Source organism: Bubalus kerabau, chromosome 16 (genome assembly GCF_029407905.1).
Source record: "Bubalus kerabau isolate K-KA32 ecotype Philippines breed swamp buffalo chromosome 16, PCC_UOA_SB_1v2, whole genome shotgun sequence".
In the NCBI taxonomy this organism is placed as follows: domain Eukaryota; kingdom Metazoa; phylum Chordata; class Mammalia; order Artiodactyla; family Bovidae; genus Bubalus; species Bubalus kerabau.
The window spans coordinates 18,428,770-18,448,129 of record NC_073639.1 but is presented as its reverse complement, the minus strand read 5'-3'; the positions used below and the strand labels follow the sequence as shown (position 1 = coordinate 18,448,129).

Below are 19,360 nucleotides of genomic sequence, written 5' to 3'. Positions count from 1 at the left end.
TTCGTGGTTGAGAAAAAGATACAGCCCATGGCCTCTCTTATCTATCGATTACTCATGACTCTAATTTACATAGTGATGGGCAGTTTGCTTATGTTTAGCATGTAAATTCAGAGAAAATATCGTTTAACTCTGTACCAAAGAGTAGAAGGAATTTAGAAATGATTCATATAGCTAACGTGTAGACAAAAAAAATTACACTAACGGGCCCTTTTGCTTAGACAACATAACATAAGAGACGTCAACTGGGATAACTAAACCATCTTCAACACATTGGCGTCACACCTATAAGCGGCGGCAGTGAAAGTGTTAAGCCCTGCACAGGCCTCTATACTGCGGTAGGCGGCGCAAAACCTGGGCAAGTTTTCTGGGAGTGCCGCGGATCCCTGCCAAGCAGAGCAGACGAAACGCCGGTGGACCGTGAGCCGTTAAGAACGCCTGGAAGACAGCGCTCGCGTCAAGCCGGGAAGCCGACGCACAAACCTACGTCTCCAAGCTCTCCCTCGAGGCCCCGCCCATTCCTTACCCAAGAGCTCTCTGGGGCTTCGGAGGAGGCGTGGCCCAGGGCAAGGAGGGGAGAATGCGCATGCGCACTTGGAGCCCAGACATGTAGCCAACTATCAATCTCGCGAGTGTTGATTGTCGGTGGCGTAGGTAGTAGACGTGAATGCTGGAGAGATAGATGATATCTACCAGAGGAAGAAGAGGAGGCAGCTAAGCCAGTTCCCAGTCTCTGTCCCTCTTTTGCTTTCCTTTCTTTTTCCCCCAACCCTCCGCCCTCCTGTGAATCAGCCCGCCCTCCCTGACCTCAGTGACCCGAGTGGCCCCGCCCACTCTCGTCGACGTGATTCCCGCCGTGGGGTAAAGCGCCGGTCGAACCCGGAGCCCCGCGGAAGAGGAGGGCGACCAGAGGGGGAGGTTGCTGGGCCTGGTTTGGGCTCGTCGCCGAGCCGCGGCGCAGGGGGCTTTCGGGTAGTCCTCTCGCTTCTCCATCTGCTCGTTGCGACGCAGCCTCCCAGGCCTAGGCCTCCTCCTCCTCCTCCTTGCCGGGCCCGGCCTCTGGCAGCAGCGGGTGACGCAGACGGAACATCATGTCGTCCGCGGCCGACCCTCCGCCACCTCCGCCTCCCGAGAGCGCGCCTTCCAAGCCCGCAGCCTCGGCCGCCGGCAGCGGGAGCAACAGCAGCAACAAAGGCGGCCCCGAGGGCGTCGCAGCCCAGGCGGCTCCCTCCGTGGCCAACGCCGGCCCCGCGGACTCGGAGATGGAGGTGAGCGCGGCTCGTGGCGTGGAAAGAGGGCAGGAGGGGGAGGAGGAACTGGTTCCCTCGCCTCGGTACTAGTGATGAGACGCAGAGCCAAACTTCACCCCTTCCCACTCCAACTCGGCCTCAGACCCTTTGGGTCGGAAATGATGCTCTCACCCCTGCGCTTAAGCTATCCAGGCAACCTCAAGTGGATTTCTGGCACTTCACGTTTATATTATTTGTCTCTTTGGCGAACCTTGCCAAATCCTCGAACGCTCTTATTAGACACATGTTCTTGATTACTGAGGCCGAGTGTGGAGCTACCCTTTTTTTTTTTTAAAGCCGGACTCCCATAATTCCCTCGCGCATCTCTGAATCTCGATTTTACTTTCCGCTAAACTTGGGGGGAGGGCGAGGGAAATTTCCCTCTAGGTACGGGGGTAGACAGGCGGGGTGGGGAAGGCATTTAAAAGCAGCGCATCCGAGGAGTTGGGCCTCCTTTTCTTCATCCCGTTCTTTGCGGGGGCGGTATCTGTTCCGCAGAAACAATGGCGAGGGCTGGATGGCCGAGGGCGCAGTGGGGATAAGCGGGGCACAGCTGCTCCCTCGGAGGGAGAGGAGGCTCCTCCCAGGCACTGTTCCATGGGGAAGGGAAGCGACCAAGGCGGCAGCAGCTGTCTTGAACCCCCATTTCATTTTGTGGGGGGAGTGATGGATGGATGGAAGAATGAGTTAGTGAGTGAGGGGCGGTTAGTTTGCTTACAGACCAGCGCATTTCCTCTTTGGGGGCCTTGGCCTTATTTTGAAAATTGGTATCGTTCTCTATGGCTTCCTACCTTCTGGGCTGGGGCTGGCGGGTCAGGGAATGGCAACGTACTGCGAGGGTGGAGAGATTGGGGAACTGCCAGGCGGGTCTTTTGGGTGTGCTCCAAGGTTTTGCGATGTCTGGGAACAAAGTGTTGCTTGCTCCTTCCAATTTTATTCTTGGCCTTCGATCTGTTTTGAGATATTTTATAGTCTCAGCCCAGAGATTTCTGGAATTTTTCCATCCTTGGATAGATGGAGAAAAGGTAATACTGCTCTAAAAGGGAATGTTGCTGCAGAATTAACACAATAAGGAAATGGTAGGACAGTTTACCATAGAGCATTTGGCTCAGTAGTTTTATTTCGGTGCTGTACTAAGTCATAAGTCAGTTCAGTGGAGTCCTACTCTGTAACCAGCGGCCTTATCTAGGGTGAAGTAACGTGTTGTTAGTTTTTGAAAGAACTTTTAGGTAAGGGTGGGTTTTGGTGGAATAGGACCTCTGGTATTCTATAGCTTTCAGCGACTTGAAATTTGTTTTCAGTTCATGTCAGTGTTGCTTGTTTTCTTTTTCTTTAGGTTTTAAATGATTGTTTTGAATTGCCAGGGTTAACTTGGATTCCCGCTTCCTTGTAAGGGGGTTTGAAAGTTCGACACTGAAAGCAGTTGTATTAAATACGCAGTTCTCAGGGCTTCCCAGGTGGCGCTAGTGGTAAAGAACCCGCCTGCCAGTGCAAGAGACAAAAGAGACGCGGGTTCGATCCCTGCGTTGGAAGATCCCCTGGAGGGGAGGCATGGCAGCCCACTCCAGTGTTCTTGCCTGAAGAATCCCATGGACGGAAGAGCCTGGCGAGCTATAAAGAGCCTGGCGGGGTGGCAAAGAATCAGACAAGGCTGAAGCGACTGAGCACGCACTGCACTTCTCTGCAAATTGCTGTCCACAGTTGTCAGCCTCTCAAAAGAGGCTGTCATTCAAATTTTGGAGTAGCAACCAAAGTCTCAGTCTCACTAGAAGTGTTAAGGAAATATCAGAAAGCAGAATAATTTAAAGCCTAAACTAAATATTTTGCCTTTCAGTTGCTGTTTTTAAGGTGAAGTGGAATTAGAGTTTAACTATTAATATTAATGTAACAAGTACTGGATGACTGTCAGTAGTATTTTTGCCAGATGGGGAAATTGAGTCTTTTTGTAAGTAGAATCTGTGATAGAACCCACATCTGGCTCTGAAGCTGACCCTTCCCCAAATATCTTGCCCTGTCATATTTTTGCCAAAAATGCGTTGTTTAACAATTTCATTTATTGAAAAATGGCTTCATTATTTTTCCCCTTCTCAGGATAGTAACATCAGTGATTTTATCTTTTACCAGTTTTTTCACTGACTAGTTTTTTTTTTTTTTCACATTATAGTGTGTGTGTGTTTTTTTTTTTCTTTTTAAGCTGTGTTTTTCCAAGATCATTTATTTTCTGACAAAGCCCACTTTCCTAGGAAAATTAGTTAGCTTTCCTATGTATTAATTTTTTTTTTTTTTTTTTTTTGCTTGGTATTGGTAGTCATGGGAGCAGTCACATTTTTTAATTAATATCTTTTTGGCAACCTGAATGGGGCCTGTCTTGGTTCATTCTCATTTTGCATACCTACCTGGACTGATAGGTAGGTACACTATATACCAATAGCCATATGATCTCAAAAGTCCTAAATCCAAATCTTTTACCTGTTTTAGTTAAGACTGTGAAAGAAGTAATGACTGCTGTTGGAAAGCACATCTTGTTTTTTTAGGATACATTCGACTTTTCATGGTATCCCAGTACCATTTTGTGAATTATTCTAGGTATGTGGCTTTGTCACTTTTACTCTGGAGACCGGAGATTGTGATGAGCTTAAGGTTACACAAGTTCGTAAAGGTCTTAGCACTGAAGTTAGACTTGAATTTGGGTCATTTGATCTCTTATAGTAGTGCTGTACCAGGCCCATCCCCTCAGCTTTTTAATTATAGGTAACTTTGTTACAGCACGTAGCACCACAGATCACTATATCATTAATGAAAATTGTACTTTTCACCAGCTGTTCTTGTGTTCTTTTAATGGATGAGCAAACTTTGCAGTGAAGTTGGTGTTGTTTTTTTGGTTTTTGTGACTTTCTGAATGTCAGGGTGAATAAATTTGGAAAAATAGCACATTTATTATCAATTAAGGAATCAAACTGTGGTTAAAGTATTCACTTTAGGGTGCATGATGAATTTTTTTAATGTTTTAGAAGATGGAAATCAGGATGACTGTGTGACTTCCCAGGTATATATTTGGGTAGTACTACAGTAGATACTGCAGTTTTATTTAAAGGGAACATTTCCTTCACAATTTATATTGTTCAATTTGGCTTTATAATTTTTGATTTTTTTTGTTCTAGGATGTTGGAGATAACCTTGTGCTTTAATCTTGGCAGTGGCCATGCGGTTTACATATTTGGGTTAAGTGAATTGTTAGTACTGTCATATTTTGTATCAAGGTTTCCTATCAGATAGGATGGCAGCCATTTAGGTATCTAGGAAGTTCAGGACAGGCGTGTATTACTTTGAATGTGTTTTGGGCTGAAATCAGTGTAATAATGGTATGTTGAGTATTCTTGAAGAACAAACCATGGTTTTTCCCTCTTACCAGGAAGTATTTGACAATGCATCTCCTGGAAAGCAAAAAGAAATCCAAGAACCAGATCCCACCTATGAAGAAAAAATGGTATGTTCTAGGTATATGAATAGAGTCATAATAGTTTTTTATTAGGTATTAAATTTACTAAAGTTGAGGCACAGATATCTAATTTAAATATATGTAACATGGAGTACTGTAACTTTTTATCTTACTCGACTTACTTGATTAAAGCAAATACAGATGTATTTCATGAATTCACATAGTATGTAAATATGTGGATTATATTAATACTCCTTTTTAGATTTAGCATTGGGAGTGAGATGAGTTAAAAGACCCGAGAAGTAACCATTCAAGATGTGTTTATTCTGCATCTGTCTCGCGTTGTACTCTACGGGTTAAAAAGTGGGTAATACATGTATAATTTATAATAACATATACAATATATAATGAGCTTCCCATGTGGTTCAGTGGGTAAAGAATCTACCTGCCATGCAGGAGACACAGATTTGATCACTAGTTAGGGAACATCCCCCGGAGGAGAGCATGGCAACCCACTCCAGTGATGTTGCCTGGAAAATTTCATGGACAGAGGAGCCAGCAGTCCATAAGATTGCAGTCTGACATGCCTGAAGCAACAGAGCACGCACTCATGCACATATGCATACAATATATAATACAAAAATATTTAGTATATATAGTAATATTTCTTGCCTACAGCTTTTTTATTATATGGATGAGAGCTTTACAAAAGAGAAGATGAATATTATACTCGCAAAAGATCCAGCTCACATTTCACATCCTCTTGGGAATCTTTATCTTACCATGAGTTAACCAGTACCTACAAAGAGCTTTGAACTTAAGTTTAGATTAAATAATAATGACTAACAGTGAATGAATAGTATGTACTGGGCCCTGTTCTATATGCTTTATATAGATTAAACTTAATTTTTTAAAAATCATAGTTAACATGTATAAGAATATCATCATTACACAATACAGTACCCTCCTTAAGAGTGGAAACGGTGTCTTAGTCTTTCTGTCTTCAGCATCCAGAATAGTATCTGGCACATAGAATACTGATTTTAACAAGTATTACTTTCCCCTTGTTCTTTGACTTTCTCATCAATATCAGCAAATATTTTTGAAATTTATAAAAATGGCTTCAAAGTCCTAAAAGTTTGCATATATGTATCAGTATACACATACATAACGGGCATAATGCATATTGTAACATGTAAAGTATAAATGATGTATTACTGTATATGATTTCTGTTCCATTTTGTATGTATGCATTTTGTGTATATGTGTAACTGTCCTGTCACCTTTCTTTGCTGTCAGTCTTATTTGAAGAAAAGATGTTTTTCCATTTTTACTTTTCCCAGTCATTCCTCTAAACCTGCACAGCTTAGATTCTGTCATTAACACTCTATTAGTGATTCTCTACTTGATCTTAGCCAAAAGACTGAGAAGTGATGTACTAGTAATTTTAATGGCCAATTCTTTGGCCTAGTTTTAGTTCATTCTCCTTATTCATTCTTGTATTTGACACCACTGGCCACTCCACAAATTTTTTTCTTGCCTTGAGAAACCTTTTTTCTTTGATGATACTTTATTTACTTGATTATTCATTTGTCGTTCATTACATTTTGAACATTTGTTCTTGGAAAGTTTTAGCCTGGTTTTAGCCTGTTTTAGCCTGGTTTTCATCTGCCACTTTTAAATGAGTACTTCTGAATATTTATCTCTAGCTCAGATGCCTCCAATCATTGTATTTTCATTTGCTTGTTGAACATTTAAATCCCTTTGGTAGGTCTTATTTAGGAATATCCGAAGTTGAATTCATTATCTCTTTCCCACACAGTTACTTAGTGTTCTCTCAATGAATGAAAGTTTTTCTTAATAAATATCCAAGCTGTTTATAACAGCATGTCATAATTTTAATAGTCTTGGCAGATTTAACTTCATAAATATTTCTTTTATCTTTTCCCCATCACCCTGGTTCATTATTCTTCTGTTGCATGAATTATTTCATTGGCATCTTCATTTGGCTCGTTTCTCATGATCTAGCTTCTTCCAGATCTGTGTTTTTGTGAAGTCTGTGACACTGATCTGATTATATAATGGAGGTTTTCAGTGGTTCTTTACAATACTTCTCGTCTCCACAGCTCCCTTTATTGCAATTTTTTTCTCAACTTCCTACAGATTTTTCAGTCTTGTACTTTAATTTCCTTTTTCAAAACCATGACCTTGACGAGCAGTTTTCTTCTGAGCAGGCTCCTTATCATCTGCTAGATCCTATTCATAGATAAGTCTTGATACTCACTTCTCATTCTTGAACCCAAGATGCCAAGTAATGGTTGAGAAAACTAAAGTAATTACACTGATTGGTACTGGAATAAATTTATGGTTTTCACTTTCTTTGGCTTTCACTGTTATTTCTAACAGTCCTATTTAGCCATTCTAAGACTTTGCCACTCTGATTAAGTTTCTACTTCTTTTCTGTCACTTTCTCACTTTCAGTCTTCCTCCATAAAGAATTGCAGGCCCATCATCAATTCATTTCCAAACATGTATGGCTTCTACTATCCTGGTCATTTTCTTAGAGAAAAATGCTTTTTCCAAGGCTATTGATTTTAACCTTTGCTTTAATTTTATGATGCATTTTTTTTGGGGGGGTTCTTGATCTTATTGTGTCTGCTCTTTAGGAAGTAGTTTTTCTCCTTATACCTCTTATTTTAATTGAAGTATAGTTGATTTATAATGTGTCTATCTCTGCTATACAGAAGAGTGATTCAGTTTAACATATATATACAGTCTTTTAGATATTCTTTTCTGTTATGGTTTATTTGAGGGAAGTTGGATACAGTTCCCTGTGTTACACAGTAGGACCTTTGATGTTTATCCACTCTAAATGTAATACGTGCAATTATCAACTCCAAATTCTCAGTGCATCCCTCTCCTCCCCTCCTCTGCCTTGGCAACCACAAGTCAGATCTCTGTCTGTTTTGTAGATAGGTTCATTTTCTTTACACCTCTCGTCATTTTTATCTTAACCTTTTCATTTTTCAAGCAATGAGGTCTTTGCCTGTTAATCCCCTTAAACCTTTGCTACAGTTCCACTGAAAGCTTACTCTGTAAATGTTCTAAACTCCTTGTTTTTTTGCAACCGTTTGTAACTCCACACTACTTGAATCAGTGAGAGAATTTTGGAAATTATGAAATGTTTTGTAGAGCTCTGGTGAAGTTTATGCTTTGTTCTTTAAGATAGTAGTCTCAGACTTGACCTTGTAGAAGATAACAAAGATTTTGGATATTTCTGATCTAATGGATCATGAACCACAGTTTGAAAAAATACCATCTTAAGACATCTAGAACCATTAAAGGATCTTGAGCACTAGAGAGGTGTGATAAGGTCTAAGAATTGGGAGGACTACTCCTTTCTCTGTGAAACATCATTTCTGTTGGCATTTTCCTAATCATCCTGCTTAAAATTTAAAATTTGGTGCTATTCACACTTCCCATGTGTTCTTACTGTGTGTTTTTACTTCGGAGTTTTTGTTTTCTGACAGTCTTCATAATTTACTTGTTATGTTTTATTTTCAATATTGTACTATAATGAAAACTTCATAGAGAAACAAAATACTTTTTCTGGTCTGCACACAGAAGTATTTTTTGAATTGAAAAGACATTTAAGAAGAAAACGTTGATTTGAAAATGTTTTTAAAGAAGAGAATATTCAGTGATTTGAGTACTGTAGAGTAACTTTTGCTTTAAAATATCTTACACTCTGACCTATCTGAATTTATTTCCGGAGCTTATTTATCTTGATCCAAGCATAATTACAATAATAGAATAGTCTTTTTTAAATAGCATGATCTTCTCATTGCATGTTTTTGGTTTTTCTTTTACTATATATGTATTTGAAAATGAAATTGTGCAAAATACATATATATGGATCTCAGGTTAGTACTTTAAAACAGAAGCTGAAGCTTGTCATTGGTAGGACATCCCTAAGGAGAAGCGTGTTGACAGCCTTTAGTGGTATGGATTGGGCTACGCGTGTGACCAGTGAAACACTGTCACCGTGTGCCTTCAGTATCACATTGGGCTTCGGTTTTACGTTGGTGTGATGTTTAAAAATTATGTTTTCATTTAAAAAGTACATTAGACTACCTCTGGTGTTTGCTAGGTAAAATGTTTTATTGTAAAGTTGACATTTTAAACATAGGTAGAGATACTGAGTAACTGGCTTCTCTGTTTATTGAACTCTTGTCTTCTTGTTTCTCCTTATTTAAAATCAAATTATTGATGTGTCTGTAAAAAGTCTGTTGTCTAAAGGCTCTAGATTTCCATTGTTTATTTTTAAAAGAACTTGATTTCAAAGTCTTAAGTTTTTTTGGTCTTCCATTCTTTTTGTGTGATAATAGGAAACACTCAAAGCCGCAGATGTTAGATATAAAAATAAGAAATGGTATTAAGAACTACATAGGATTAATGAATATTTCATGAACTTAATAGATGTTTTTCAAGCCTGATAGCTTTTTAAAATTTGGCACATTTTTCCCTCTTCTGAATAAATACACCTGAATTGCAGAGTCTTTATCTTTTTATTTGATATTTTTTCTTCAACTACATTCAAGTATCACTGACACACAGTAGTTGTATGTTTTTAATTTGGTGAGTTCTGGCAAATAGCTGAGGCCATGTAAACACCGTACAGTCACAATGTAGAACAGTTCTATCGTCCCCCAAGTGCTTGCTCCTGCTCTCATCCCTTTGACACTTCAGATCTCCTCTCTGAGAAACCACTACTTAGAATTTCACATAGAAAGTCACTGTTTGGAGTTTGGATCGTATAGCATGTAGTCTCAACGCTTGCTTGCTTTCACATAGTATCCTACTTTTGAATCTCATCTATGTTGTTGCATGTAGCAGTAGTTCCTTTTTGCTGCTGAGATTGTTGTGTGGAGACATGTTGAAACTTTGATTTCTGATTTTATATTGATATTCTGATAAAATGTGTTTTCACATTTCTTCCAGCAAACTGACCGGGCAAATAGATTTGAGTATTTATTAAAGCAGACAGAACTGTTTGCACATTTCATTCAGCCTGCTGCTCAGAAGACTCCAACCTCACCTTTGAAGATGAAACCAGGGCGCCCACGAATAAAAAAGGATGAGAAACAGAACTTGCTCTCAGTTGGCGAGTGAGTAATAGTTGATGCTTAACAGTTGAGCCAGACTTACTTTAGATAGTCTTAATTAGAAGCACAAAATCATTTTATTAAAAAAATAGTTAACGGTGCTCTTATTTATTTGGCCCAGTTGGCTTGGCAGGACATAGCCATACATGTATAAATAAATAAAAATAGGCATAATGCTTTATTTTTATATGGATTGAGTAGGGAATTCAGATGTTACCTTCTCCTTGGAGTGGAAACAAATGCAAAGGTTAAGTGGCCTACTTAACATCGTCTAGAAGGAATTAGAATAATCTTACTTTGAATTTAGATCTGACTTGGGGCATTCTCTAGTCTCCTAAACCACTCAGGTGGATTGAGAGTACTGCTGTTATCTGAAGTCTGTGCTTGTTTATAGATCGTATGGTGATTTGTATCATGATAGTCTACTTAAAATTTTTGTTATATGCTTAGTTTCTTTATATAAAAGGAAATGTCAAGTTGTATGATGCCGTTGTTAGGCGGTGGTGCAAAATTTGTAAAGTAATTCTTACATGTTGAATTTATAGATTCTTTCTTAGAATTTGTGCTGGTTGGATAACTTAAGATGTTTGGTGGTGGTTTAGTTGCTAAGTTGTGTCCGACTCTTGCGACCCCATGGACTGTAGCCTGCCAGGCTACTCTGTCCATGGGATTTTCCAGGCAAGAATACTGGAGTGGGTTGCCATTTCCTTCTCCAGGGGATCTTCCTGACCTAGGAATTGAACCTGGGTCTCCTGCATTGCAGGCATATTCTTTACCAACTGAGCTATGAGGGAAGCCCTAACAAGATGTTTGGTTAGTAATAACGAATTTAGGGCAATCTCATTGCTTGAAAGTAACCATTAATTGAAGTAACAAAGCATATGCCAGCTTTTATCTTTAGTTTAACAACCATAATAATCAGTCATCTTGATAGTATATTATGAAGGAGATTTTATTTAAAAAAAAAAGGCAAAGTTAAGTTGCTCTCTTAGTTTATGGAGAGTAACTTGGGGTTGAGGGGTAGATCTTTGAATTAAGTTTTCATAAGATTGGAATGCAGAGAAACACAAGAAGTAAACACATACGACAAGCAATTAGGGACTTCCCAGGTAGTCCAGTGGCTAGGACTCCACACCCCAGATGCAGAGGGCCTGGGGTCCACTCCTGGTCAGGAGACTAGATCCTACATGCCGCAACCAAGAGCTTGCACGCCACAGCCAACAGCCAGATAAATATGAAAAAAAAAAAAAAAGCTACTAAAAAAAAAAATCCTTGGATTTTTATTGCCTTTGCTTGCATTTCTGAGGCATGTTTCTCTATCTGGGAAGGCTGATTATCTTTCCCACAAAGCATGTAGTTTTAATAGAAATCAAGCAATAATTTAGATTTAGAGATCACAAGAGTGGAATATAATCTACTGTTTTCTAATTTAAATCAAAGTATTTGTTGAAAGTATACAGGTATAAGTGGAAACTTGAAAACTGGGGAGCAAGTAGTTTTACTAACCTGAGTCCTTTAGAGGTTAAGAAATCTGGCAATATTATAGCTACAAAAAATTAGTTTTTAAGAGACTGTGTCTGACTCTGTTGGGATGTAAAATCTGGGCATGTGTATTTAAAAAGCTTCGAGTAATTCTAGTTAAAGAGTCATTGCCTTAAACCCTAAGTCTCTGTTCTGCACATTCTGCAGCTTTTGGTGAAAGTTGTAGTTTTTAAAATGTGATTTCTGGGGGAACTATTTTTGGGGTGGGAGCAAAATACTTAACATTAAAATATAAACTATGAGGTTTTTCTTACTGCATATTTCATTGAAATTAGATGATCACGTTTATGTTTATCAGGTTCTGGTTAACCTAAGGTATTACTCTATAGTCTTAATTTACATGCCTTTTAAGATACTGTGAAATATTGGTCAGCCTCTTGACTACTATGTTGAAAGCTGGTAATTAAAGCCAAAACTCAAATTGCTTGATATTATTTTAAACTTGCAGCTATCGACACCGAAGAACAGAGCAAGAAGAAGATGAAGAATTATTAACAGAAAGCTCCAAAGCAACCAATGTTTGCACTCGGTTTGAAGACTCTCCATCTTGTATGTTATATATATTTAATTACTTCATCTTTAAAACATTCCCTTGTAGCCTTTGGTTAATGTTGGGGTTTTTCTTGGCTATAATTTATAAAGGGAATTTTAAGTAATCTTTGAAATTTATTGATTGTGAAATGAACTTCAGATACTATTTTGGCTAGAAGTCATAGTATATCATTACGATAGTGATGCTGTATTTCAAAAGGGCATAAATCACCATTGTGCTTGATGTTTCCTGAATGTATATGTAAAAATGGGGATGGAATTTGCCATATATTTGCCCTAGAGAAGAAAGATGTGTAGGAAAAGGTACTTATTAAAGACTTTTTTTTACTCATCTCCTGATTTTGTCTTTAAGTTTATAAATGGTTTTCCAAAAGAAAACATGGTTAACCAGGTTTAAGTTTTACTTATATATAATCTTGGGTTTCCCAAGTGGCATTAGTGGTAAAGAGCCCACTTGCCAGTGCAAGAGACTGACACATGGGTTCGATCCCTGGGTCAGGAGATCCCCTGGAGGAGGGCATGGCAACCACTCTGGCACTCTTGCCTGGAGGAGAGTCCCATGGACAGAGGAGCGTGGCAGGCTACAGTCCATGAAGTTGCAAACGGATATGACTGAAGTGACATAGCATGCATGCATGTATAATCTTGGTTGTCGGGTGGCACAGTTTTCTTTACTGAAGCCCAGTAATTTTTTTTTTCCTGACCTTTCTCTTTCTCACTTGATGACAAGTTTGTGTGATCATAGTGGCTGTGAGCAAAAGAAAAATTTATAGTAGTATAGGATTTATAATTTGGATTGGAAGTTATAATTAACTGTCATCTGGAACTCTTAGCAGACTAAACTTCAGGGAGGATAGGATCTGATTAGAAATGCATCAGTCTGGTTAAAGTGTGTATCTCCAGATTTTTTTTTTCTTTTGGCTACAGAGTACCCAGTTTTCTTACTATGAAGCTAGAGGCCAGAGCCAGATTTGTGGCCCAGAGAGAAAGGAAATTTGAAGTATTTGAGTTGTCTCTTTCTCACATTCTTACAGTGTATCCAATTTTCCTAGTGTTAATTAACATTTCATCTCAGAGCAGTGTTTTTCAAAAGGGATGGAATATAGAATATACATGTATTTTTTAAAAAAGTTGGGTTATTTGTGATCCATATACTTAGTAATTATTCTGGAATGGGAAATGTAAACCCTGAAAGATATTGTTCCTCTTTGTGAGACCTCTTGGAAAAGCAAAGTAAGGAAGGGTAAAGGAAAAATAATCTTTTACTAATAATTTTTTTTTAATTTCCCCTTTGTTAAGAGAAAAACATTCCCCAGCGAACCTCTGTTTTGGTCATCAGGGAAGGCGAAAACACTTGGTTAGAAACACTTGCGCTGACATTGAGAAAGGAAATAGGCCAGAGAGTCTCTAGGACCAGTATATGGTAACATAAGGACTGAGTGGCTGGGGCGCTCCGATGCCTTCCATCGTGTTTCTTGTCTTCTATATCCATCTGCTCCTTCTCTGCTCCACAGCACAGCAGATACCTTTCCTGACTTGGAACTTGCCAAAGTCCCATTCTTAAAACCTAGTGAAGAAGGCACAGTCAAAATAAACGAGTAGGCCCAAGTTAAACCTCTGAGTGTCAAATGAAGGAGGGGCTGCCCACCTGTATTTCTTGTCTTTAAAATGTGCATGTCATTTTCCTTTTGTTCTTAGATGTAAAATGGGGTAAACTGAGAGATTATCAAGTCCGAGGATTAAATTGGCTCATTTCTTTGTATGAGAACGGCATCAATGGTATCCTTGCGGATGAAATGGTATGTGTTTGGTAGCTTTTGTAGAAGGCCATGTTTTATAATTTAAACCTTGTACACCATTTAGATTTATAAAAGTTAAGACTTGTAAGATATTATAGACTGTTAGCAAACTAATCCTGTGTCACACTAATAATTAGCTCACTTTAGTTGCCTAAGTGGGATCTATATCTATACTTCAATTGTGAGGAATTATTATCTATGAAAGTGTAATAAATTTAAAAATAATATGTTTTGAAAAGCATGCCTTTGGTTGACTTTTGTAATATAATGATTTGGCCATCTCCCCTTGCTCCCTACCCCCCACTTGTGTGAGACACAGGGGGGATTAGTTGAATGTCATCAATAAATATTTTCTCTGTGATGGCACCTTGTACAGTTCTATCTTGTAAAACATTGTATCTTGTTTACTGTTTACTAGTTCTATAGTGAATGTTTTAAGTTTCTCTATAGCTAGCTACAGTGCTAAGACAATTGCTTGGAGAAAGTAATGGAGTGAGAAGAAATGGGTCTCAGTTCTAGCTCTGCTGGGTGGCCCTGGGAAAGCGTGCATCTGAGCTTTGTGGGGGGTAATGGTACGTCCCTCACGGACTGGTGAAGGTTAAATACCATAGCACTTGTCCACTGGGCACACGGCAAGATTTTGCTATTTGTTAGGTGTATACAGCTTTTCTTTTAAATGTTTCAGGAAATCTTAAATATTTCAGGAAATATTTAAATGTTTCAGAAAATATTAAATCAGGAAATAATAAATACAAGAGTCTGTTTTGTTCCATGTTTCCTAGCTTTGTGATTATTTTCTCTTTCAGGGCCTGGGAAAGACACTTCAAACAATTTCTCTTCTTGGGTACATGAAACACTATAGAAACATTCCTGGTCCTCATATGGTTTTGGTGCCTAAGTCTACATTACACAACTGGATGAGTGAATTCAAGAGATGGGTACCAACACTTAGATCTGTTTGTTTAATAGGGGATAAAGAACAAAGGGTAAGTTTCTCATATTTAATTAACATTTTTGATATTAAAAGAATTTGAATTTAGGTTTGGGGAAAGGGGATAACTGGAGGAGGGATAAAAGAAGAGAAAGGGTCCCAATAATAAGCCTGGTTTTCATAAATATTAGTAATTTGTAAGTGGAATATTATCTTGATGGCCAAGATTCATCCTGGGGAAAAAGGAATTGTAGACTGTAGAAAGCTATAAGAATATAGTTTGTTTCTCCTGCTTTTTGGGGGTGGTTATAAAATTGAAGGCTTTATTCCCATTCTAGAGCAATTTCTTCATAATAATGTAAGTAGTAAAAATTTAAATAGTAACTTGACAAGTTGGTATCATATTTATCAAAATAAGTTAAAATATTGATCAGCTGACACATCCTTTTTGGGAGAGGAAATGGAAATAATGAGGGCTTCCCCAGTGGCACAGTGGTAAAATCTGCCTGTCTGTGCAGGAGACATGGGTTGATCCTTGCGTCAGGAAGATCCCCTGGAGAAGGAAATGGCAACCCACTCCATATTCTTGCCTTGGAGATCCTGTGGACAGAGGAGCCTTGTGGGTTACAGTCCATGGAGTCACAAAATGAGGCAACTTAGCGACTAAAATAGCACCACCAACAATGGAAATAGTTGACACTATTAAGAATATAAAATTTGGATTAAAAAATGGACTTATACTGTATTGAAGGACTATGTATTAAATTTTGTTTTCCCTTCATTCAGCTATCAGTGATGACTCTAGATTTCTTTTCTCCCTTTTTAGCTACTTTGGGTATTTTAAGTTACAGAATCCTTACTGTGCTTTGAAACCCAGAGGTTTAACCAGTCTTTGCCTTAGTTTCCTCACCTGTAAAATGAGAAAATTCATAGCAGTGTCTTAATAGATCTATAAACTTAAAATAAATGAAAATGCTTACTGCAAACTAACCTTTAGTCCTTAGTCCTTATGTATCTTTATGTCAGAAAACTCTTTATCCTTTCCTAAACCTGTGTCCAAAAAATTTCAACACTTAGTGGAATTGTGGAAATAAGACATTTTAAGAATTAGTCTTACTGACTTTTGCACCAAAGAATTTTGTCAGTTATTTATTACATGGCTGTGACATAGGATTAATGAAGTTACTTTGAGCTAGTTCTAGCTGCTTGTGTACTATAGGTAACTCTTAATTCTTTTTTACTATTCCGCCACCCCACCCCGCCCCCCGCCCCTGGCCCATGCTCTTGTTATCAGTAAATTTAATGTATAGTTTATTTCTGCATGATGGAATTTTTTTTTCTTTTGTTAAACAGGCTGCTTTTGTCAGAGATGTTTTGTTACCAGGAGAATGGGATGTATGTGTAACTTCTTATGAAATGCTTATTAAAGAGAAGTCTGTTTTTAAAAAATTTAACTGGAGGTACTTAGTTATTGATGAAGCTCACAGGATCAAAAATGAAAAATCCAAGGTAATTTGATATTTAGATTTGAAAATCATTCGTGCCTTCATTTAGAATTTGATCAATATGCAGACAATTCATTCTAATGATGAATTTGGTTCTTGCAGTTGTCAGAAATAGTGAGGGAATTCAAGACTACAAATCGACTATTATTAACTGGAACACCTCTTCAAAACAACTTGCATGAACTTTGGTCACTTCTTAATTTTTTGTTACCAGATGTCTTTAATTCAGCTGATGTAAGTAGTTCTTATTATTTTCTGGTTGGAGTAGTTTTTTGATACTTAATATTTTTGTAATAGAACTGGCCTGCTTCAAGAAACATACAAACTTATATAGAAAGAGATCAGAATTTTGGTTACCAGAGGTGGGAACCAGGGGAGAAGCAGAATTGGATGAAGGCAGTTAAGAGGTGCAGAGTTTATTGTACTTACTTATCTTCCACTTATAAGATCATTAAGTACTTGAGATGTACAGCATGATAAATGTAACACTGCTACATGTTATATATGAACATTGTTAAGAGTAAATAATGACTAAAAGTAAGTAACAGTAAATCCAATATAAATATTTTTTCTGTTTATCAAAAATTGTACATCTATTAAATGATGGATGTTCTCTAAACATTGTCATTGCACTGCACACTTTAAACCCCATCTAGAGCTGTCAGTTTATCTCGGTAAAACCAGAAGAATTAAAGAATTTGGCCTACCTTTTCGTACTGCTTGAGATAATCATTACTTTTTCACACTTTTAGGTAGTTAGCCTCCTGTAACCTACCAAGTTTTGTTTGCATCCTCAGAGTTTACTTTTGTGCCTTTGATTTCAGTCTCATTTTTGAAGTCATGGCTTGTTCTCTCTGGAATGTCATAAATTCGCATTCTTATTGGGTGGTCATGTTGGCCTGACACGGCTCTAGGTGGACTGCTTTAGTTCTTAAGGCGGTGCTCAGGCTATTCCCCAAGTGAATTTGGGTACTTCCTGTTGCCTGAGTTTTGAGTCCCTAGGATGGCCTCTTCCCAGAATGGCCTTCAAATTTGGTGAAGTCTGTCTAGCCATATTTTCTTATGGTCTAAGAAGCATAGAGACTAATCCTTACCTTTGATAGGTTATTTGTGATGATAGAAATGGTTAGTTAATTAATTGAACTCTTGGTTGTTCTTGGTTGTACTTAAAGTGTACGTTATGTTGACAGTCTATGCAGTTAGTAATTTTGGTTTTCTGTCAGGTTCGACTTCATTTTTGAACCTTTGCTCCCGTTTCTGGAGTGTGTGTGTGTGTGTGTGTGTGTGGCTTTAAAGAGCTTATTCAAATAAGTTCCAAAAAGGTGTTAATTTTGATTGGGTGTGTTATGTAAGGATCATTTTAAGAGTAGATTTTATTATTTTTATGTTTTAAAATTTTTTTGAGAAGATTGTATTCTTGAAAGGCAATTTAATCAGTGTCAGCCAGCTACTTTAATTCTGCTTTTACTTATTTTGATTTTTGTTTTTGAGATAATTTTTCTTACCACATTGACGTGTTTATTTGTTTAATAATCTCTGTTAAAACTTTTAGTTGACACAATTCTAAGATTATGTTTACTAATAAAGCAAATACAGTTAATGCTTGAACAATAGAAGTGGGTGGGTCCACATGCACAAAAATTTTTTTTCAGTAGTAAATACTAAGTTCTGCGTGATATGCAGTGGTTAAGCCGACTATAAGTTATGTGTGGACTTTCAGTTGCATGGAGTGTTGGTGCTCCTAACCTCTGTGTTGTTCAAGGGCCAGCTGTATATAATAAACTTGCTTAAGAGGTAAAGCTAGGGAAACTGTCCTTTTCAAGTCCTACCCAAACACTAAAGAAATGTCAGTATTCTCAATTTTACTTTTAGAAAGTTTAACAAAAATGGACATTGCTCTAGAAACCTTGTGTTTGAGGTATATGAGTGGTCTTAGCAAACTGTAAAGTGGTTTTAACTTTTAAGATTTTTCTGAAACAAGCATATTTTTCTTTCAGGAATATTGATTTTCATATCTACAAAACTGTCTCCAATTATTTTCTTTTCACTTTGAAACTTGTCATCTTGATGTTTAAGAAATACATGATTCTAAAATGAATTGCTAACAATAACACACATTAAAAAAAAGGGAACTAAATGATTTTTGCGGTTCACAATTCAAATATTAAATTAATTTAGAAGTTGTTATATGCTATATAACTAGCATAATAAGGTATTTGCAGTTACTATTATGGCTGTAAATTTGAGCGAACTGGGAGGGAGTGAAGGCTGGGAGGCCTGGCATGCTGCCCTACATGGGATGGCAAAGAGTTGGACATGCCTTAGCAACTGAACACACATAAAGTTACTATTACTCTAATCTTAATGTATTTTTTGTTTGTTAATCTAGGACTTTGATTCCTGGTTTGATACAAATAATTGCCTTGGGGATCAAAAGCTAGTTGAGAGACTTCATATGGTAAGTATTTTGAAGTAGGGTTAAAAAAGCATGTTTCTAATGGGAAAAATGATACAGATTAGTATATTACTTTTCTGTTAACAAAAAGCACAGTGGCTTTAGAGTCAAATCTGTTTGAATCTGCCCACTTTAGTACTTATTTGTATGATTGGAGGAGGGGGTAACATATGGCAGTTTAAGTCTTAGAGCCTAGGGTGAAATTCTAACTGTGAATTAATTAAGTAATGTACAGTGGGTTAACGTACAGTGAAGTTGCTTAAGAACTTAATATGAACAAGTTCTGGAAGCTTTAGTTCTATTTTCCTGCCATAGGAGAATCTAACAGATTTGCTTCCGAAAGGCTAAAGGTCCATCTGTTGTTCTTAAATCAGTTGATTGTGTACAAGCAACTACTAATAGTCAATGTGAACAGAGTTGATGTTTTTGCTGTAAAATACAGCTTTGTTCCTTCCTGTGAAGATTCACAAGTGAAAGTTGGTAGGAAGATAGAAATTTCTCTAACAGACCCCAGGTTATAATACCCGGACCAGCAGGATAAAGCATGTGAGCATTACATACAAGGCCTTTCATGACCTAACTCAGGGTTTCTCAACTGGTGTTGACATTTTGGTGCAGTTTTTGGAGGATGGGGAAGGTGGTTTTCTTGTTCAGTAGCGGCATCCTGGACACTTCTGCTCAACTCT

The 19,360-nt window shown here is 38.0% G+C and overlaps 1 protein-coding gene across 1 annotated transcript in view; it reads left to right on the top strand.

Moving 5' to 3' along the window:
• The first annotated feature begins 605 nt into the window (after positions 1–605).
• SMARCA5 (SWI/SNF related, matrix associated, actin dependent regulator of chromatin, subfamily a, member 5) overlaps positions 606–19,360 on the top strand; it is a 38,896-nt gene continuing 20,141 nt past the window's right edge. The window contains exons 1-9 of the mRNA XM_055550737.1: positions 606–1,265; positions 4,699–4,773; positions 9,727–9,893; positions 11,881–11,981; positions 13,683–13,783; positions 14,590–14,769; positions 16,068–16,223; positions 16,322–16,453; positions 18,609–18,677. Coding sequence (XP_055406712.1) covers positions 1,089–1,265; positions 4,699–4,773; positions 9,727–9,893; positions 11,881–11,981; positions 13,683–13,783; positions 14,590–14,769; positions 16,068–16,223; positions 16,322–16,453; positions 18,609–18,677 — 1,158 coding nt within the window. The 5' untranslated portion in view covers positions 606–1,088. The remainder of the gene's footprint in view (positions 1,266–4,698; positions 4,774–9,726; positions 9,894–11,880; positions 11,982–13,682; positions 13,784–14,589; positions 14,770–16,067; positions 16,224–16,321; positions 16,454–18,608; positions 18,678–19,360) is intronic.